The sequence below is a fragment of the Aspergillus ochraceoroseus genome (assembly GCF_002846915.1).
Source record: "Aspergillus ochraceoroseus IBT 24754 chromosome Unknown P175scaffold_1, whole genome shotgun sequence".
NCBI lineage: Eukaryota > Fungi > Ascomycota > Eurotiomycetes > Eurotiales > Aspergillaceae > Aspergillus > Aspergillus ochraceoroseus.
The window spans coordinates 1,960,039-1,977,513 of NW_024468476.1; the positions used below are offsets into that span (position 1 = coordinate 1,960,039).

The following is a 17,475-nucleotide window of genomic DNA, read 5'->3' on the forward strand; positions in this document are numbered from 1 at the left end:
TGGTGGAGAGAAAGCCGGAAGGAACCTTGTTGTAACTAACTATAACTAACTAGTTAACTAAATTTTGGCTCTGCCTTAGTAATTCAAATAACTATGGTGCTGGGGGGAAATTTACGGTGGCGTGGAGAGACCAAGTGTGCTGTTTGGTTGCAATTGTATACATATTTATATCGTATTATATATTACTATTATATTATATTATATTGGGAACAAATAATACAATGGATTGATAGCTATGTTACTTTCTTTTGGAAATATTGTCTATTTTATTCAGGGTGGTGGTGGTGGTGGTGGTTGCTACCTAGATAGTGAAATCATTCATATACATACATATCCCGTGGGAGATCGCTTAAAAAAACTCCAGATAAAACGCTGAGAGGATATCTCGAACAATAACCAAGTACTAAAATATCACAGAGATCATTTAACGACGCCGAACAGCTCCTACTACTGTCAAAATACCTTCGCCAACCTCCACCTTCCACCCTTCGCGCGCCAGCATCTTCCCCACAGCAGGGCCGAGACGTGATGTACCATCGTGGCTATGTCGTCCAAGGCCAGTGATGATGCGATATCCTCCTCTGGCGGGATCGCCGCTGCTTCCTCGCATATATTTGGAGTCGCCAAGGGATTCCCACCACTGCGACACCCGTGCCGCCGCGATGCGCACTGCATCCTGCACCGAAACCCCATGTAGATCCAACGTGTTCCACGTTGATTGTGAGTCCGCCAGTGCATCGGCGGCTGCGGCAGCCTCGCGCTTTGCGCGCTCAAGATAGTCGCGGCCAACTGCAGAGTAATATGCAGCTGCACCCCCCATTAACCGGTCCGACTTCCCGCGCTTATAAGCTGCCGAAGCTTTTGACAGGGCTTCTGCTCCGGCAGAGAAATGGTAACCCGCTGAAATACTCACTTGCTCGTAATTCTGGGAGGAAGACGATCTGGATTCGGTAGTCCGTTTCTTGGGAACCGCTTGCTCAGCATCAACTGGCGGAGGCGAGGTGGTGAATTTGATCAGCTCAGTGACCGGCTGTGTTGTGGGGCTTGCCAAAAGTGCGGCTGCTAACTCGTGAGCCGCCGATATTGAATTCCTTGTAATTTCCAAGAGACCAGCCAAAAGGGTCGGCGCAAGAGAAGGGAACTCTTGCGTCAGTTCCGCTACCTGCGCGCCAATGACTGGGTGTTCATTGCTAGTCGGCACAACCTTGGGCGCATTCGCATCTGCGAGGCACCGAATGGTCGCAGGCAAGGAAGCTCCATTGGCATGATATGTTGAGGTGATGGTTTCCTTCTTTAGAATAGGAAAGGTCCGAGAGAAAATGAAGTCGACGTCCCTTAGCGCGGCATCCCACTTATTGGCCGTACTACTTGTGTCTGGAGACAGCGGTTCTAGATCCGAGCTAAGAGGAGACGGGACCTCGCTTCTCCCGCTCTTATTCTTCCCCTTGCGCTTACGCCCTTTCTTTCGCCCGCCTCCGCCTCCGCCATCCTCAAACCCGTCCACACCCTTCGGCACAAGGACCTTGGTCCCATCCTCGACAGAAGGTTGCTCGTCAAAAAAGGCAAGGTTTAGAAGAATGTCCATAGACCGGTCAACGTCGCCATTAGCCTTCTTGAGGGTATGTTGGATCGTAAAGCGCTCAGCCGAGGGAAACATCTCCGCCAAGTAGAAGATCTTGTCCTCTTCCGTTGCCCCAAAGAGAGAAAGGGTTCCGTCAGATCCAATGATGTATGACACACGCGACGAGCATCCTGGGCGGCCCTTATCGCCCACGCTTAGAGACGAAAGCTCACTGGTGAGATCAGTCTCGCGTGATCGCACGGTGTCATTCTGAGACCCGCTAGGTTCGGATAAAATCGCATCAACGTCAAAGCCGCTCCCTAGGTTTAGTCCGCTCGTCCCAGACGGATCAAATGGCAGATCCTCTTGTTCCCATGCGGACAGTTTCAGCGTGTCTAGAGTTTCGCGCAGCTGCTGGAGCTGCGCGGGGTCTGTAATGTCATAGTCGAAAACAATAGCCGTAAATAGGGCGGCATCAAGAGGGGGACAGTAGGCTTTCTCTAACGTCTAAGAGGCACCAGCCATCTCGAGTCAGCCATCACTTTGACTCAGTCATCATATATCATCATATAAACAAACGGAAGAACTGACTTTCAGCGGGTCATCGCTGGTTTCATCCATCTTCAGAGTCGCTAACGTTCTGTCGGGATCGTCTTCGGAATCTCTTGGGCATGCCTCTTGCCCTTTGTAACTGTCAAAGCTACCTGTGTTTATCCGAAGTCAACGGGAGACTTTGCCAACCGCCTTTTTTATTGTGTCGCGGTTGTTAATTATTGGCGAAGGCGGGGGAAACAAAGGACAAAAAGAAAAAAGAAAAAGGCGCCAACTACGGATGACATAAGGGCACAACATTCAACGTCAGGTTTCACAGTAAATAAATCTTGCTACTTCTTCTTCTTCATCTAACAAGACAAAATACTGTTCAGTTTAAATCCAGGGTAAAATTTCAGCAATCTCGAGTTCGACCTCCATTTCAAGGACCGCGTTCCAAACCGCTCTCTTCGGCAGTAGTGACCCAATTTTCTCTCCAATACATGGCTAACAACTTTTGTCGAGATCAACAGAGAATATTCCAGCGCCATTTCCCGGTGATTTGTCGTCATTTTGCATTTGGAAGCAAGACGGCTTGATTGCGAGGTCGACTTTCTTTAGAGAAGGTCTAAACACGTTGGTTGTCATTGAATATATCCCAAGGAAGAGATTCCCCCAGGTCAGGGAACTCGACTAGAGGGGGTTCTAAACCGCCGTCGTCGCCTCCAAATCCCGGAACAGTAGATGGGATCCCATTGTTCGGTTCCCGTGGAGCCTGGGTTGGGTAGGTGAAGGGGAAGTCGGTAATAGGCGTTGTCGGTTCCGGCTCGAGGCCATCATCAGGAGGCCAGGAGAACAGCCGTCGCTCATTATGCGGGTTGTTGTTTTTGGCTGGGATGGCAAGGACAGCGCCACAGAAGCCGATGATCATGGTCGCTATTTGAAGTCTCATTGTGAAGGGTGGGTAGACAGAATTCAGTTGAAGCTTTTGATGAAGAGATAAATGATCAATGACTCATTGAGTGAGGGAGGATCTCTAGTAGCCCTCGAAGAGGAATGTTGCGGGCTTATATGTCATCCAAATGCGCCATATTGGTCTAAAATGTATCTGTACATCTCTCATTTCGATCGTTCAACCCTTGAGAAACGAATATACGCAAGATCAGACAAACTTCTGGGCCATGAAACAATCTCATATGAATGTATCAGAAGCCGTACAGACAAATCATCTGCGATTTTATGGCTCAGTCAGCCCGGTCTGCTTTTCATCGTTGCTCACAGCTGTTGCAAATAGCCACTGTTGAACGTAGGTCGAAGTAACATAAGCAACGTTTCAGGAGATATAAGGCTCCTGAAAGGGAATCTTGTGGCGATCGAATCCGTTAAGTAGGGCAGAAAGGTGGATATCTGCTTAGTACCGATGACAAACGACATTATATGCAGTGCAATTTAGCCTGTCACTCAATTTACTGAGAGAGCGATCATGCTTCCCACCGAATATCCCCTGCATTCTCAGGAAAATGCATCCTTTTCGTGGAACGTTGATGTGTATGACATGCGCATCGCAAAGACTCTGAGAGACTTTATGAAGCAAACCCAAGAATTCATAGTTCTGTTCGGGTTTCTTGGTCTCTGCTACCTTTGAACTACGTCTTCTCGAGCGTAATCCATAGCACAGCTTCGTCGCTTCAACCTAGTAAGGTGTTTCGGAATGGATCTGGCCGAACTGGCTAGTATAAGTCATCGAGACCCGGGAGTTCGGTCTGTTTATTCGGAGTTTCATTATACCAGGTATCACGGGGCAGGTCCTGAAATAAATCATGGGCTGACGATCCTGTTCTGAGTTACAATCATCCCTTTGGGAGATATGGAATGGCCCAAAAATCCTGTGTCAGGATGTTCCTCCTTGGAAAGTAAATGCCGGTCGTAAGTCACCTTTTTTCAGACTTCTGGAGTTCGCGTTTTGAACAACCCCTAGTACACCTCGCGATTATGCTCAGTGATCTAACGTTAATTTTGGAAGAGGCATTCCATAAGGGATGAACATTAGTTAACTCTTGAGCCTCTCTCAGCAAGCGACGCGGTAAATCAGTTTACATAGCGGAGATGGGACAAGTTTCCTTGATCTCGACAAAGACAACGACGACGAGGTATCACAAACCTTGAATCGGCGTTATTGTTGCAGAATAGCCTCATTCAGACACATATATATAATATATATAATATATATATATGGTTTTGTCAGTAAGGGGGAGAACGGCCAACGTGGATTGTCTATACCCAGGCCACGGCCGTTTGGGGCGACTTTCTAGGTAACGTGCTTGATAAGATGTATCATTCTAGAGAGACTCGCCGACGCTAAGAAGCCTGTACAGAGTAGCCCAGTATGCAACCCTAGAAAGAGCATGAAATACGAAGTCACCAACCAGACCTGAGTGAAAAGGCTGGCAATCTTCACTATTTCCTGCTTGAGTGAGTGTCCACATGACCTTGTAGGTAATGATTATGACTGCCTTTCACCTCAACGCATTCAAAGCTCAACTGACTTTTACTGTTTGGTGATTAGAAGTTAAAAAATGGCAATCGAGCTTAGTCCGTGCATTCACATCTGACGTGTCCAGTGGCTGGAAGCGACATCATACGCATGTCTGCCAGTCTCGATATTTCGTTCCGAAAAGATAACAGAGCTGCTGGAGCATCAATAGTTCATCTGCAAAAACTTTGTAGTATGCAGGCTAAAGTCCAATTTGATGAGTTTTTTTCCTTAATAGAGCGTCATATAATGCATGCTGATGCTCAAAGTTTCTTGGAGAACCGGTAGTCAGGCGATCGAAAAACCGCCAAACATCTCCCATTCACCAAAAGGTTCGAGTGATTTTGTGGAAAGTCGAGAAAGATCGAATTGGGAACGATTTCTTTGCTGGCGCACTTGTAGGTCGCATTAAGATTATCGCTAGGAAATCCAGCTGTAGCTAACGAGCCACTACTGGCTTTAGCAACGCCTAAAGGGTCTCTCTGCAGCGCCAGGGAATATTTTCACGTCATTTGCTCAGATAGACCGCCGTCTAGCTGTGCGTTTGTTCTTCGATTATGCTCAATTGGGACTCGCTTCGAAGAGAGATCTTTTTTGCTCCGACAGACGTCACAATCTATCCCACGATCAGTAAAGAGATTTTTCCCGTCAAAGTCATCGCAACCCGCCAATCAAATGTATCAGGCATTGAATACCTGGATGGTCTTTGAGAACCTTTGAAGAGAAAGGATATCCCCAGGGTGCGACAGGTATGGAGATGACAGGAAGAAAAGGATTGGATGGGGAACAGATCATCTGTAGACTGTGAGCCCCTCGCATCAACGCGGGAGTCAATCCTGTGCTTGACGCGCTGAAAATAGAAGGTTTTCTGCTACCAGTCAGTCTAATGTAGGATTATTATGGAGTACCAAAAGGGAAGAGGAGAGGGAGAGAATTCTTGCAATGTGTTCAATGCGGTGTATAGACGTTGTTATATAAAGTCTTCGCATTATCCTTGAGCTCGACTGGCTGCTATATCTTTCTTCCATCACTTCAGTTATCCGTCGCTGGGAATTGACTCTTTATCTCTCATCCGTGGTTCTTTATACCTCACTCATACCAGCCCAACCAAACCATCACAATGCGGTTCCTCAGTCTCTCTTTCATGCTTGCCTTTGCGGTGTCTGTGTTGGGTAAGACTTTTTTTTACCCCCTTGAGATCGAATTCTAATATGTAAACTGACCTGTCGCTTCAGCCCTCACCATCACTGAACCCAACAACAACGACCAGGTGGACCTCAGCCAGCCCTACACCGTCAAATGGACCACCGTTGGGTAGGCAAAATGGTCTTCGACCCAAGTACTCTATGAAAAATGATCTAATTCGAGAAAACCCCCCCCAGCTCCGATCCCAATAACTTCACTCTTGTCCTCGTCAACAGCGTCGGCCACAACATCCAAAAGACCATCGCTGAGATGGTCCAGAGCTCTAAGAGCGAATACACCATTGACAAAGTCTGGGGGATTCCTGTTGCGTATGTTCAAGCACTACTAGTACTAGGGGATGTTGTTCTTAACATTAACCAACCCACGACAGAAACGGCTACCAATTCAACTTCCTCTCCGCGCAGAAGGAAAACACCGGAATCCTCGCTCAATCCTCCCAGTTCAACGTGACCAAGGTGGGCGAGGCTCCCAAGTCGCGTAAGTTGTCCTTCTCTCTCTCTCTCTCTCTATCTATACAGTGACTTCTTCTTTTTTTTTTTTTTTTTTTTTTTTTTTCTCTGTTTTGGCCCATGAACAAGCCGATCTAACACAATCTGCCCACCAAAACAGATACCGCCACTGCCACTGCCACTGCAACCCACACAGCCTCCACATCTACACCAACAAGCGCGGCGTCCAAGGTCCTCACCATCCTTCCTGCCGTTGCAATGTCTCTCGTGATGAGTCTGTTCGCCATGACTTTGTAAAGGACACGGTACGGTATGATACGATCCCCAGCCAACTTTTGCGAGTGCAAGCAACTTTCAACCTCCTGGGTTGGGTTGTCTATACCCGGCGAAGTAGGTAACGTACACGAAGAGTCTATGTACGTTGGATTGAAGCGATGCGTCTAGAACCGGCACGGGCACGAAGGAAACGAATGAGTGGATGATGGATGGATGGATGGATGGCCTTTGATTGATGTAAGACTTAATAATACTCTGTACTCTCTGTCTGTCTGTACTCTGTAATTAGGTACATAATTACTCCGTACTAGGTAGTTATAATTATCATATGTATTGTCATACCTAGATACTCTGTGTACAATGGATATCTCCACCCAGTGAAGTAAGTACTTAGGTACGTAGCCAAAAAAAGAAAGCAGAAAAAACGCCCCAGGAGAGGATCAAACTCTCAGTCTCCCGATGTCTTTAGAATAACAGTCGGACGCGTTAACCTGGATTTGAAATTAGCCCTAACTGACTGACTACCTAAGGTACCTAATGTGTGTGTGTGTGTGTGTGTGTGTGAACTCACCAATTACACCACCAAGACTTGATTATTAATATTTTCAGCGATTTAGCATGCTTGAATGCCTCTCTCTACCTACAGAGTAGGGGGTCACTGTAGGAATATGCATGGGTAAGTCGGGATGGAGATGCGCGGAATAGACAGAGTGGTACGTTATGGAAAATCAACGCCGATTAAGTAGGGAATAAACCAGGATAAGAAATATATTCAAGAGCGAGGCTTGAGACAAGTAGAGAGGAATCAGAAATATCCTGAAAAAAAAAAGTAGGCCACCAGATGAACTCAGTCAAGGGCTTAATTAACATTTTTAAGAACAGTCTGCCATTCCTTTGAAGTTGCACAGACCCCTTTTGGTAAAAAATAGGAATAGAAGATATATAGACAAGATCGAAACAAAGCAAAAGGGGTATTTCCAAAGATTGACAGATCAAGAAGAATAGGCAAGAGGTGGAAAGCGGGAAAATAAAATCAAGAAATATCATCGTAACGTGTCACAACGCTCAAAGACAAGTCATCCACGGAGGACATCGCAATTTCATGATCAAGCGGGCAAGAGAGAATGGATGAATAAAAAAAAATTATGCAAGTCTGAAGGACGTAGAGGTGATAAAGATAGGAAATGACCTGAGAAAGAGAAGACTTCACACTTGAACCTTTTTATGCCGCATAAAGAGACGCCGGGTAAAACTCGAGTCTTTCACCGGAGTTTGGGCGCGAGGCGCAGGGGGCTCCGGCGGTCCGGTACTCCGGAGGAAATCTGCAAGAGCGCTGGTTTCCGTTTGGCGTTCAGAGGCAAATGAAAGGCCACGCATGGCTCCTGTATTCCGCTCCATTCCAACTTTGGCCGCATAGTTCGAAGAAATTCCTGGGGATTGCTGATCAAATTGCTGGCGAAGAGAGCTTCGAGAGGACTTCGTCGAAGGTGCCCTCTCAAAAGAGGTATTTCGGAGCAGTCGAGCCTTCATGGATGAAGCCCCTCCAAAACCACCGGTAACGGGTTTAGCGGATGGGTTGTTGTTATTGTTGTTCAAAACAAATGGTTGAGGTTGAGATTCGGATTGGGGGGGAGGAGCGTTACGCAGGAAATCAATCAGGCTCTCCTCTTCGCGCTTCGGTTTAGGTTCATCCATCAGCTCAGTCAATTCATCATCGCCCCAATCAAGAGCGTAAGGGTCTGGCGCGCGGCGCTGTGTCCTCTGGGGACGAGGATCATCTGCAGCATCCACCTTACTAGACGAAGAGCCGGTGCGGATGTAACTGCGATTCATGGAGTCGAGAAGTCCGGTACGGGAACCAGCAGAAACATGTGACTTTGTGGCCATTACCTCTTGTTGGGTGCTACTAACTGGCGGCACTTGCGGCTCATAAAGATTGAGTTCATCCGAATCCATTGTGTTGCGGAACGGCGCAACTGTACGCGGAATGCGACGGGCTCCCGCAGTGGGTGGGCCTTCACGGATGAAGTCAATTAAATCAGACGTGTCTCCGTTAGGAACTACAGCAGGCCGGGCTAGTAGCCGGGTCCGACTTGAGCTCGAAAAAGTACTTTCAGCTCGAGAAGGCTTCTTAGACAGTTCCGTGGGCTCAGAAAACCCACGCCCTTTGATGAAAGTCGAGGGAGTTGAAGGGGTATTAGGACCAGAGTTTCGAATGAATTGCGCAAAGTCATGGCTTGACTCAGTACTGGGCCTGACGTCGCGAGGTTGTCCCACTGGTTGTTTCGACTTGGGAGGCATCTGAGTTGCGTGGATGCGCGATTGGTTCGGCAAATCTGGAATTCTGGACTGACTCTGATAGTCTGGAACTCCTCGAGAGGATGTTGTCGACGCTCTGGGGAAGGTAGAATCATCAGGTCCAGTATTCTTCAAGAAATCGGCTAGGTCCGACGTATTTGATCGCCGAGGTTGCCATCTAGATGTATCCGGGAACTAAATGTCACGGTCAGCTATGAGAACTTTACAAAGTGGGTTGTTCTCAGACATACATCCATTTCTCTCACGCTCTTTGGGGTGAGGGTATAGTGAATCGTTTCTTCACTGCGAATTAACTCATCCAAGCCAGATGTATCGTCGTACGAGTCCTTAGTTAAACCAGACACCCTGCTTGTCTCGGAGGAACTTCGCAAATGAGGAGAACTTGGTTCACACGGACGACCAATTATGCCCTTGAGCCTGCTGGAAACCTGGGAGTTACTAGAGCCAGCAGTAACTGGACGTTTCTCACGATGACTACCAAAACTGTCTGATCTGCGGGATTTTGTGACGGTAGCGGAGGCTGCCGAAGGCGATGGTCGTCCTGATATCCGCTGGACCGCAGCACGCTCTGTGCCCGAGCTTGAAACTGACACCCCGGAACGATGGCTACCAGTCTTGAGAACCAGGGGAGAAGGTCTGTGTGTTCGGGAATAGCTAGAGCGAGTGCTGTCACTGGAGTTGGAAACAGGTCTTGACCATTTCCCTTGGATGTCCGTCGACTGTCGGACTTCCCGAGCCAAGGGTTCTGGGACAGGAGGGTTTGCATCACACTCTGTGAAATCACTATGAGCAGCAACAAGCTGCACGGAAGTGGAGTGATCCTCCCTTTGTCTCTGTAGTGGATCTTCAACAGCGGTTCCCACCACTCTTTCGTTTCTAATGCGTGTAGAGGCGGCCGATCGTTCTTCCCTCCGGGTAATATCCTTGCTGGACTTGCGCGTTGGCCGCTCGGTGGCAGTCGCAATTGGCTTTTCGCAGATCTCTTGGCCCTCAAGAGCCTCAGTATCCTGGTCAAAGAAGAAGGTTGAGGAATCTTCGGTGTTGGTCGTTGCGGGACTAGTCACAATTTCAAGTGATGCAGTAGACAGGGATAAGCGGGCAGTCGTTTCTTGCAGAGCGCTCCTCTCCATGTGCTCCTCCTCTAAATCATTCGCTTTTTGTGGCTGCTCTTTAGATATATGCAGGAAAGGTTCCGGCGCATGAGGTAAGGCACCAACCCTTTCGTTGTTCTCTAGTTTTCCCTCTTGTTTGTCCATTTCTTCCGTTTCCACCTCCTTTTCGTTTTCCATTTCCCGTTCTGTTTCCTTCTCTTTCATCGGGTCCTGTTCGTCATGTTCGTACATGGTTTCAAGATGCCTCCGCCTCTCAGACGCTGTGGGAGACGGTTGTTCCGCCGCCTGGTCGACTTGAGGAACCTTTGGGGGGGGAGAATTACTAGGTAGCGACTTGGAACGAACATGACGGGTGACTGGTGTGCGCGAATTAGGAGTAGCAGGCGAACCATTTGACGGCGACCTTGGCGATTGTATGGTGAGCACCATCAAGCTCCGGGGACGTACTTTGTGAGCGACCACGGCTTCCATTGTCTGGATCTCGCCGCCCTCACCATCAGACATAAACCCCAAATTTTCGATTTGCTGGGCGTCGTCTTCGGTTTCTGGCAAAGGGACAGATGCCGGGTTAATCTCAGGTGGCGCTTCAAAGGGAGGAAACGAGGTTGGATGAGACTCATCAGCCACGGAAAAGCTGCTCTTTCTACTAAGTGGTAGGTGGCCAATCGTTCCTCTTCGAATAATTGAGTCTGTTGACGCCATTCGAGACAACTGCGGTGTTCGAGTCCGTTTCCTCCAGGTGCGCCAAAGCCTCCCCATCGTGGGATTTAAGGCGAGTTTCTCCACATCAAGCTCTTCTACTACTAGTCGATTCATGCTTCCGCGTTCTTTACCGGTTTCGCCATCTTCATTATCTTCCACCACGGGGTTTGATGATAGTCGAGACCGGGCTGTTTCACCCACGATTACTAGGGCTCGTTCACCGATATGTTCGATGATAGAGGTCAAGAAAATAGCAGCAGCGGGGGTAATATTGCCGACATGATTTGAGAATCGACGAGGGGCTCCTTCCTCATCGCCTAGACCGTCCTGCGTGATAAATTCTTCCTCGTCATCCTCTTCCATATCACCCAGGCGAGTATAGACCATGCAACGCAGGCGTGTCAATTTCCAGGTGCGAATCAAGTCGAAATCTCCGTTTGGGGTCTGGCCGCCGCGAAACTCGAGCTGTTCATCTTCGGGGCCGCCGAGGTATTCGCTCAATTCTTCGTCCGCTACTGACACTACTTCTTTCGCAAGTCGGGGCTTGAGCACCTCAGCGACAGCGGGTCGAATTGATGAGAGCTGAGTTGACTTGGCCGCAGCTAAGATATTGTAGAGCAAATGGTCGAGAAATCCATTCAGAGCGGCAAGAGCGTCGGGAGTGACGATGGCGCTGGCAGTCGAATCATCCTCCTCGTCGTCATCTGCAAAATCGGCGGCGTTGAACTCCTGGTCTGCGGTAATGATCTGGGACGCCGCAGAGGGAGCGATAAAGGAAGGTGCTGGGTTCGCTGCGGGTGGTACCCGAAGACGGATGCGGGAGAGTTGTGAGTCGCTCGACAAGCTGGTGCTGCGCGAGCGAGAACGTGAGCGTGAGACCGTCCTCGCAGGTTCGGGAAACTCTGGTCCTTTGCTGTGCTGCATTCTCTAGGTATCGAACATATAGCGAAGGAGGAGTGTAAAATTCCAAATGGGACCCTCGGAGTAGCTAATTCTCTTCATTCAGGTCAGTTCATGGCTATACACTCGAACGTCTGATCGGAGACTCCAGAACAGGCCAATTTGAGAGTAGACTACTTGGTTGCACAGCCGAGTTGGGGGCCTATTTGATTCTTTGGTCCTCCTGTTTGATGTGCATACCAATTGTCTGATCCAGTCACGAATGCTGTCAGATGCAGGCATGTGCTGGGGGGCCTGGTGTGGTTTTCTTTCTTTCTCTTTTCTTTTCTTTGATTCAACGCCCCAACAGCAGGTCAAATAAGAAGAAAGAAATGAAAGAAAAAGAGAAAAGAAAAGAAAAAGCAGAGTAGAGAAGGGGTGGAGGATAAACGTACGATGTGGTGTGGCTTAACGAAGGTACCCGTGTAACAAATCAATCAATTAGAGGCGACATTCACTCATTTCGCGGGAGAAGACCGTAGTCATTAAGGAGGGGAATTGTATAACGAATGAATAAGATAGAGAACAAGAGAAATAAAAAAAGAGAGAGCAGTGTAAGAAAGGTAAGAAAGAGGGAGAGAAAGAGAGAGAGTGGTGAGAGTGAGAGAAGTGAGAGAAGTGAGTAGGTAGAGTAGAGTCAGGAGAGATGGTTTGCAACATCTGAATAAATTATTATTCTTCTTATTATCCTTATTAATTATGCTTCTTCTCTCTAACTATTCCTTTTCTCCTTCTTCTTCTTCTTCTTCCTTGCAGGTACAACAAATTGCAAGCTTCTTCTCCTTCTGGATTCCTGCTCCGTAAGGTACCCCCCCGTCACTAGCAAGCATACTAAAGATTAGTCCTGCAGAATCGGGAGACAGTGGAGCAAACGAGGACAAATTATATGTATCCATGTGGTGGAGATGGTGGCGGATTCTACAAGTCTCGTTTTCCTCTTCCCTCAGTAAGAAGTGAACTACCTAATGAGAAACAGGGGATGGAGACAGACACGCGCAGCTCAACCACCACGAGGCCGTCTTTTGCCCACGATCGACATGCGCTTTGCCATCGTCCCCATACAGACTACAGAGTACTCCGTACAAGATATGATATTGACCCTGACCTATCGTTGTCGCTTGAAAACGGTTAATCTTCTGGTAAGCACATGCTTGTTCCGTGGTTCTGGCTATCCCATCCATACTAATTCCAATGGTAAAAATATTAGTTACGGTTCTCCTTCCCTTTATGTACCCAACTACCGGGGAGGAAAAAACCCTGTCAGGATGATCGAAGCTCCCTCCCAGCTTCCAATGAGGAGTACGGAGTACAGAGTAAGTAGTGCAGTTTACTTCTCCTGGAACAGTCTCGATTGATCAATAGACGTCCACAGGAAGCCAAAAAAAAAAAAAAAAAAGAAAGAAAGAAAGAAAGAAGAGGGACTCAGGGAGAAGGGGAAAAAAAAAGCCCGACTGATCGCCAAACCTAACTAACGAAAGCCATTTGGGCTCCACTTGGGCAACTTGGAGGAGCCTCGGGTCACCGACTGAGCAAGACAGAAAAGCCCAGGATTGTTCGAATCTTGGAAGTGGGAAAGGGGCAGTTTTCGGCTTGGGTGCCAACAGGTACCGATGCGGGAATCGACGGAGCCAGCCCGAGCAAGGGACTCATGGAGAACAGTGACACTGTTAAATGACAACGTGCCTCTCCTCTACCATATACAACTGAGAATTGGGTTTCGATCCCCTCCTCCCGCGCTCTTCCCGAAAATCAAGCAAATGGTCCAAAATTTCAGCGCTTCCGATGATCTCTGCGATCTTGATACCAGCCAGCCAACGAGCACACGATCTCGCTCGCTCGGGGAGAGCCATGACCCATGAGGCTGGTAAACTAGAGCTAATAATTCATCCATCACACGTCTAGCCCAACGCTTCGGCACGTCAAGGTCCCAAACTAGAGGTTCTCCAATAGTCACGATGTGATAACGATGTGATAACTGCAAGCCGCAAGCAAGCATAGAACAATAAATAGCCCTTACGGAGTATATTAAATGAGTCCTGGCTCCTGGGTCTCCCAGCTTTGTAGATCATCAGGGGAAATACCCCCGAGGAGTCCCCAACTGGTAGTAGTACGTACTTAGTTATGTTTTACAGTACGTGGGTAACTACTACTATCTATAGTTATTTTGTATTGCGCACGCTTGATAAAGCATCATCGGGATTCCAATAGTATTCCTAACCTAACACTGAGGGAAACTAGGTAGACAAAAGGAGTGGAGAAAAAGGATTCCAAATACGAGTTACCACATTCTCCTTACTATGCATGTATGTACATGATAGTTAGTTAGTTACTTACTTACTTAACAAGACAGCTACTCCAAAGAATCCGATCCCAGGCACCCCAACCCAGAAAAAAAACACCACTCATTCGGTTCCAACCGAGGAAAGAAAATGGAAAGGGGAAGGGGGAAGAAGGGAAGGAAAACCCGGGAAAGACTAGATGCAACAACCACGGTTCAAGTGATTTCGATCATGTCTCCATTTCTAATTTCCAGTTGGAAAAAAAAAAAAAAAATCTCCGAGTTAATCGGGAGAACCGAGATCGGGGGGTAATGATTGGATCTCGAGATGGATATACTTTAGACCATTGAAGTCTTTCGATAGACTACTTGTATACTATGGAGTTATAGTATATACACATACCTAAAGTAAATTAAGGCAAAAACAACCGGGATTGAGGGTACGTGGGGTTCAATCCAGTGTTCAATGTGTTCATGATTACGGAGTACTCCGAGCCAGCTAGCAAAGAAAATAATACATTTGAAATGCCCTTCTCGCTCCGTAGTTGAGAACCGAGAGAACCATGAATTTGAAGTGTAAATATAGCCAGTTACCACAGAGTAAACCTGAATTGCTAAAACTGAGCATTTCTCCACCGAATATTTTAGTAGAAACGAGATGCACCAGTCTCATCTTACCCCTCGTCTAATAAGAATAGCAATCCGGGGATGAAAACCCGCCTCGTATCAAAATTAATGTCAGGGGGGAAGGAGGAAGGGCCCCGTTTCATCGGAACCCGAGTGCTGAATTCGGCATCTTCCCCCCTCCTTTTGCTCCCGCTCCCGCTCTCTAACTATCTACATATCTATAGACTCTCAAGACTTCGGGAGAATTGAGTAAACTGACTGGTTGCCAGTCCAACATGTGATTGGGTTGCTGGGAGGTGAATACCTGAGTGAATACCTGAGTGAATACCTAAGGTCTGGCTGCTGTCTGTCTATCTTACACGGCAAATCTGTGTCCAGAAATATTTACAGCGGAAGCGGGAAAAAAAAATTAATAGATCAAGACTTTTTGGTTTTTGATCGCTAAGTACAGAAATGAAATTTTAAATCCCGCTTGTATTCGTTTTCCTTCTCGTGGCTGTTCGTAACATGTTAAAGTGTCATCGAAATACTCAGGTCCTAGCCAGGATCCTTCTTTGTTTTTTAAGCTCTCCATCTCGATCTAGATGTTTTTTAGTTAGGCGCATAGCACTGCCAGTTTTCAAGAGCGTACGCAACTCCACTGGCGAAGAAGCTCAATTCGTCGGGGCCAACGCTAACATCGTCAACCGCCAATCGTTCGAAGAGCAGGTGCTCAATCTTGTCAAACTTATTCTGATCGAGACTGCTGGTAGCTTCTGTTCCCAGGCCAAGTAATTCGTCAAACTCTGCCTTGACGACGATGCTGCGGAAAGTTCCGATGACGTGGCTCAGGACATGGTCCAGGTACACTCCGTTTGCGCTATCCAAATCTAAAAAGGGTGACGAGACGCGGCCAGACCTGAAATCAGAGACCCGCGCACGAAGGCGCGCTCGGTAGTCGGGATTAGTGATCCCATTAATACCGTTCATATAAGCAACAAAGAGCCTCTTATCCAGATCAAGAATATCGCTAGTGTGCTCAGGAAGTTGCTCGATGGATTCGGAAATAGCTTCGCAATTGGAATCGTCGGTATCAGTGTATGTTTCCTCCTGAGAGTTGTTTCCATTGGCAGACGCTTGTGCAATTGCCATCATCTCATGGCAGGTCATTCCAGTCTCGGCACTTTCCTCCTCTTGAGGTTCTGGAGCTTCGATATAGTGTACATGAGAATCAAAGCGCACCGCAGATTCAAATGAAATGAATGATCCGTCAAGGGACTCGATGTCGTCTTCATAATATTCGGACATGATCTCGTTGTCATCCCAGTCAGGGATGTCACACATGTCGCCGTCGGTTTCTTCAAAAATGTCATCGTACTCGTATTCAGATGCATTAGATGCATAGCCAGACTCCGATTGTTCGTCTTCTTCAATTTCAGAGTATGGTCTCTTCAAGATAGGCTTCAATAAAGGACGGATAGATGTCTCCCCAGAAGGTGCTAGCGGTGGCACTGTAGGTGCGTTGGTAATAACAGGCGTGGTGGAAGTAACGGAAACTTCATCCGAGGCATAGCAGCTGTCCCGGGAGATTGAAATTTCAAGGTTGGAGAAGGTTGAAGAAAGAGACTCCCAGGACTTTCTGCTCATATTTTGAGCACCCATTTTGCTCAGTTGTAGACCCTTGTAATGGGCAAAGCCGGATAGGTAATAGTAAAGTAGTGTAGAAGGCCAGGGCACGAGTCACTGAAAGTATCGAGAGCAAGTATCCCACTCGAGCCGGCCGAAAATGTGATAGGTGGCTAATTCCAAAAGGATGATGATAGATGTGTTCTTAGATGATGAAAGTGTATGGCTTCGAAGGCCTCCCAATCAGATGGTAGGAGTCCATGATGGGGAACGGATGTGAGAGATCCCACTTAATGAGAGCAAATAGGACTTGCCTCGACCTTAAGATATTGGGAAAACATTTTGTAGTCGCGCTTCAAGATTTGGGAATTTGTCAAATTGTAGGTCATGCAACGGTCGCAGCCTTGAATCTCGTTCCACAAGTAGGATAAAGTATTGGAGCTCTGGTTAAAATCACGGTCGTTTAAGATGGAATCTTTGGCGCAATACATATAGACTGGAGGCGGGGGAAGTTGAAGGGGAGTGGGGAGAAGCTGTGTTCAGTGTTGGTCGAATATACGACGCGTTTTGTGTCTCAAACAAAGCCAACCTCTACTTGCTGGCAAAATGAGGGGCTCGGGACTCAACGTAAATGGCCCGCGCAAATGATGAAATTGTGTTGGAGGCGTTAGGAGGGAGATGCTGGTTTATAGAGTCATGCCCACTTTTCGTGGGATGTCCGAGGTAAGACGCGGCGGGGAGGGGTCGCAGGCGGGAAAAGGCGGGTATCACTCGAGTTAGAGAGTGATAAATAAGTGATCAAAAGCAGTTCGTTAAAGAACAGTGATGGATTGGAAGAGAGGAAGCACGAAAGAGTGTGCTGAAGGGGGAAAAAGAAGACAGAGTTGCCGCTGGTGACTCCGAAGGAGGCAGTGAGGTTTCCCTATCACCGGGCCACTGATCCCGATTGTCGCCTCTCGTCAGGCGGACGCCGAGTTTGATCTTCCGAAAAGGGTATAGTTTTATATCACGTGTTCAGTCGCTTCCTTGACGAATCAAAGCAAGCATATATTAGCGCGCGATTGCAACCTACCCCGTGACGTAAGGCTGTACTACCAACTGCTGGCACATTTGACCCCTTTACCAGCAATTCGTCCTACGGTATTGGCTCTGACTATTTAAAAGACTCAGGTTCGATTATCTATACTAACCCCAGTGAAACTAACAAAGAGTCAAAGAATGGCTCTCAACATCCAGTTCACTCCCTACGCTGATCAGACTAAAGCATACTTGTTTCACTATGGTCATCCATCGTGATGTTCGACAAATGCCTCATGCTTCGAAAAGATTTCCCCCGA

At 47.7% G+C, this 17,475-nt stretch overlaps 6 protein-coding genes across 6 annotated transcripts; 2 read left to right on the forward strand and 4 right to left on the reverse strand.

Annotated features, from left to right (window-relative positions):
• Positions 1-246: 246 nt before the first annotated feature.
• Positions 247-2,327, reverse strand: P175DRAFT_0497447 (Smr domain protein). The gene is made up of 2 exons (XM_040896283.1): positions 2,153-2,327; positions 247-2,068 (listed from the first exon to the last, which is right to left on the reverse strand). The coding sequence occupies exons 1-2, from the start codon at positions 2,180-2,182 to the stop codon at positions 425-427; spliced, it is 1,674 nt and encodes a 557-aa protein (XP_040755721.1). The 5' UTR covers positions 2,183-2,327; the 3' UTR covers positions 247-424.
• A 158-nt stretch (positions 2,328-2,485) lies between these two features.
• Positions 2,486-3,276, reverse strand: P175DRAFT_0497449 (uncharacterized protein). The gene has a single exon (XM_040896284.1). It carries the CDS (start codon positions 3,042-3,044, stop codon positions 2,721-2,723), a length of 324 nt encoding a protein of 107 aa, XP_040755722.1. The 5' UTR covers positions 3,045-3,276; the 3' UTR covers positions 2,486-2,720.
• Positions 3,277-5,745: 2,469 nt separating this feature from the next.
• On the forward strand, positions 5,746-6,520 carry P175DRAFT_0419544 (GPI anchored serine-threonine rich family protein; the record flags this gene model as incomplete). Its single annotated transcript, XM_040893097.1, has 5 exons — positions 5,746-5,797; positions 5,861-5,939; positions 6,008-6,139; positions 6,202-6,308; positions 6,441-6,520. Coding segments are annotated over 5 exons (450 nt in total), but the record flags the coding sequence as incomplete, so codon positions are not given.
• Positions 6,521-7,762: 1,242 nt separating this feature from the next.
• P175DRAFT_0489460 (uncharacterized protein) lies at positions 7,763-11,613 on the reverse strand (the record flags this gene model as incomplete). The annotated part of the gene is made up of 2 exons (XM_040895738.1): positions 7,763-9,049; positions 9,106-11,613. 2 exons carry the CDS (start codon positions 11,611-11,613, stop codon positions 7,763-7,765), a joined length of 3,795 nt encoding a protein of 1,264 aa, XP_040755724.1.
• A 788-nt stretch (positions 11,614-12,401) lies between these two features.
• Positions 12,402-13,201, forward strand: P175DRAFT_028909 (uncharacterized protein). Its single transcript, XM_040892775.1, has 4 exons — positions 12,402-12,552; positions 12,605-12,767; positions 12,836-12,941; positions 13,001-13,201. The coding sequence occupies exons 1-4, from the start codon at positions 12,515-12,517 to the stop codon at positions 13,081-13,083; spliced, it is 390 nt and encodes a 129-aa protein (XP_040755725.1). The 5' UTR covers positions 12,402-12,514; the 3' UTR covers positions 13,084-13,201.
• A 1,650-nt stretch (positions 13,202-14,851) lies between these two features.
• On the reverse strand, positions 14,852-16,301 carry P175DRAFT_028934 (uncharacterized protein). Its single transcript, XM_040892777.1, has one exon. The coding sequence runs from the start codon at positions 16,172-16,174 to the stop codon at positions 15,125-15,127; it is 1,050 nt and encodes a 349-aa protein (XP_040755726.1). The 5' UTR covers positions 16,175-16,301; the 3' UTR covers positions 14,852-15,124.
• Between the last annotated feature and the right edge of the window lie 1,174 nt (positions 16,302-17,475).

Coding starts and splice junctions, on each gene's coding strand:
- P175DRAFT_028909 (XM_040892775.1), top strand. CDS start 12,515: ATGTATCCATGTGGTGGAGATGGTGGCGGATTCTACAA. Junction 12,553..12,604: donor GATGGTGGCGGATTCTACAA/GTCTCGTTTTCC, acceptor AATGAGAAACAG/GGGATGGAGACAGACACGCG. Junction 12,768..12,835: donor TGAAAACGGTTAATCTTCTG/GTAAGCACATGC, acceptor TAAAAATATTAG/TTACGGTTCTCCTTCCCTTT.
- P175DRAFT_0497449 (XM_040896284.1), bottom strand. CDS start 3,044: ATGAGACTTCAAATAGCGACCATGATCATCGGCTTCTGTGGCGCTGTC.
- P175DRAFT_028934 (XM_040892777.1), bottom strand. CDS start 16,174: ATGGGTGCTCAAAATATGAGCAGAAAGTCCTGGGAGTCTCTTTCTTCA.
- P175DRAFT_0497447 (XM_040896283.1), bottom strand. CDS start 2,182: ATGGATGAAACCAGCGATGACCCGCTGAAA. Junction 2,069..2,152: donor CCAGCGATGACCCGCTGAAA/GTCAGTTCTTCC, acceptor GGTGCCTCTTAG/ACGTTAGAGAAAGCCTACTG.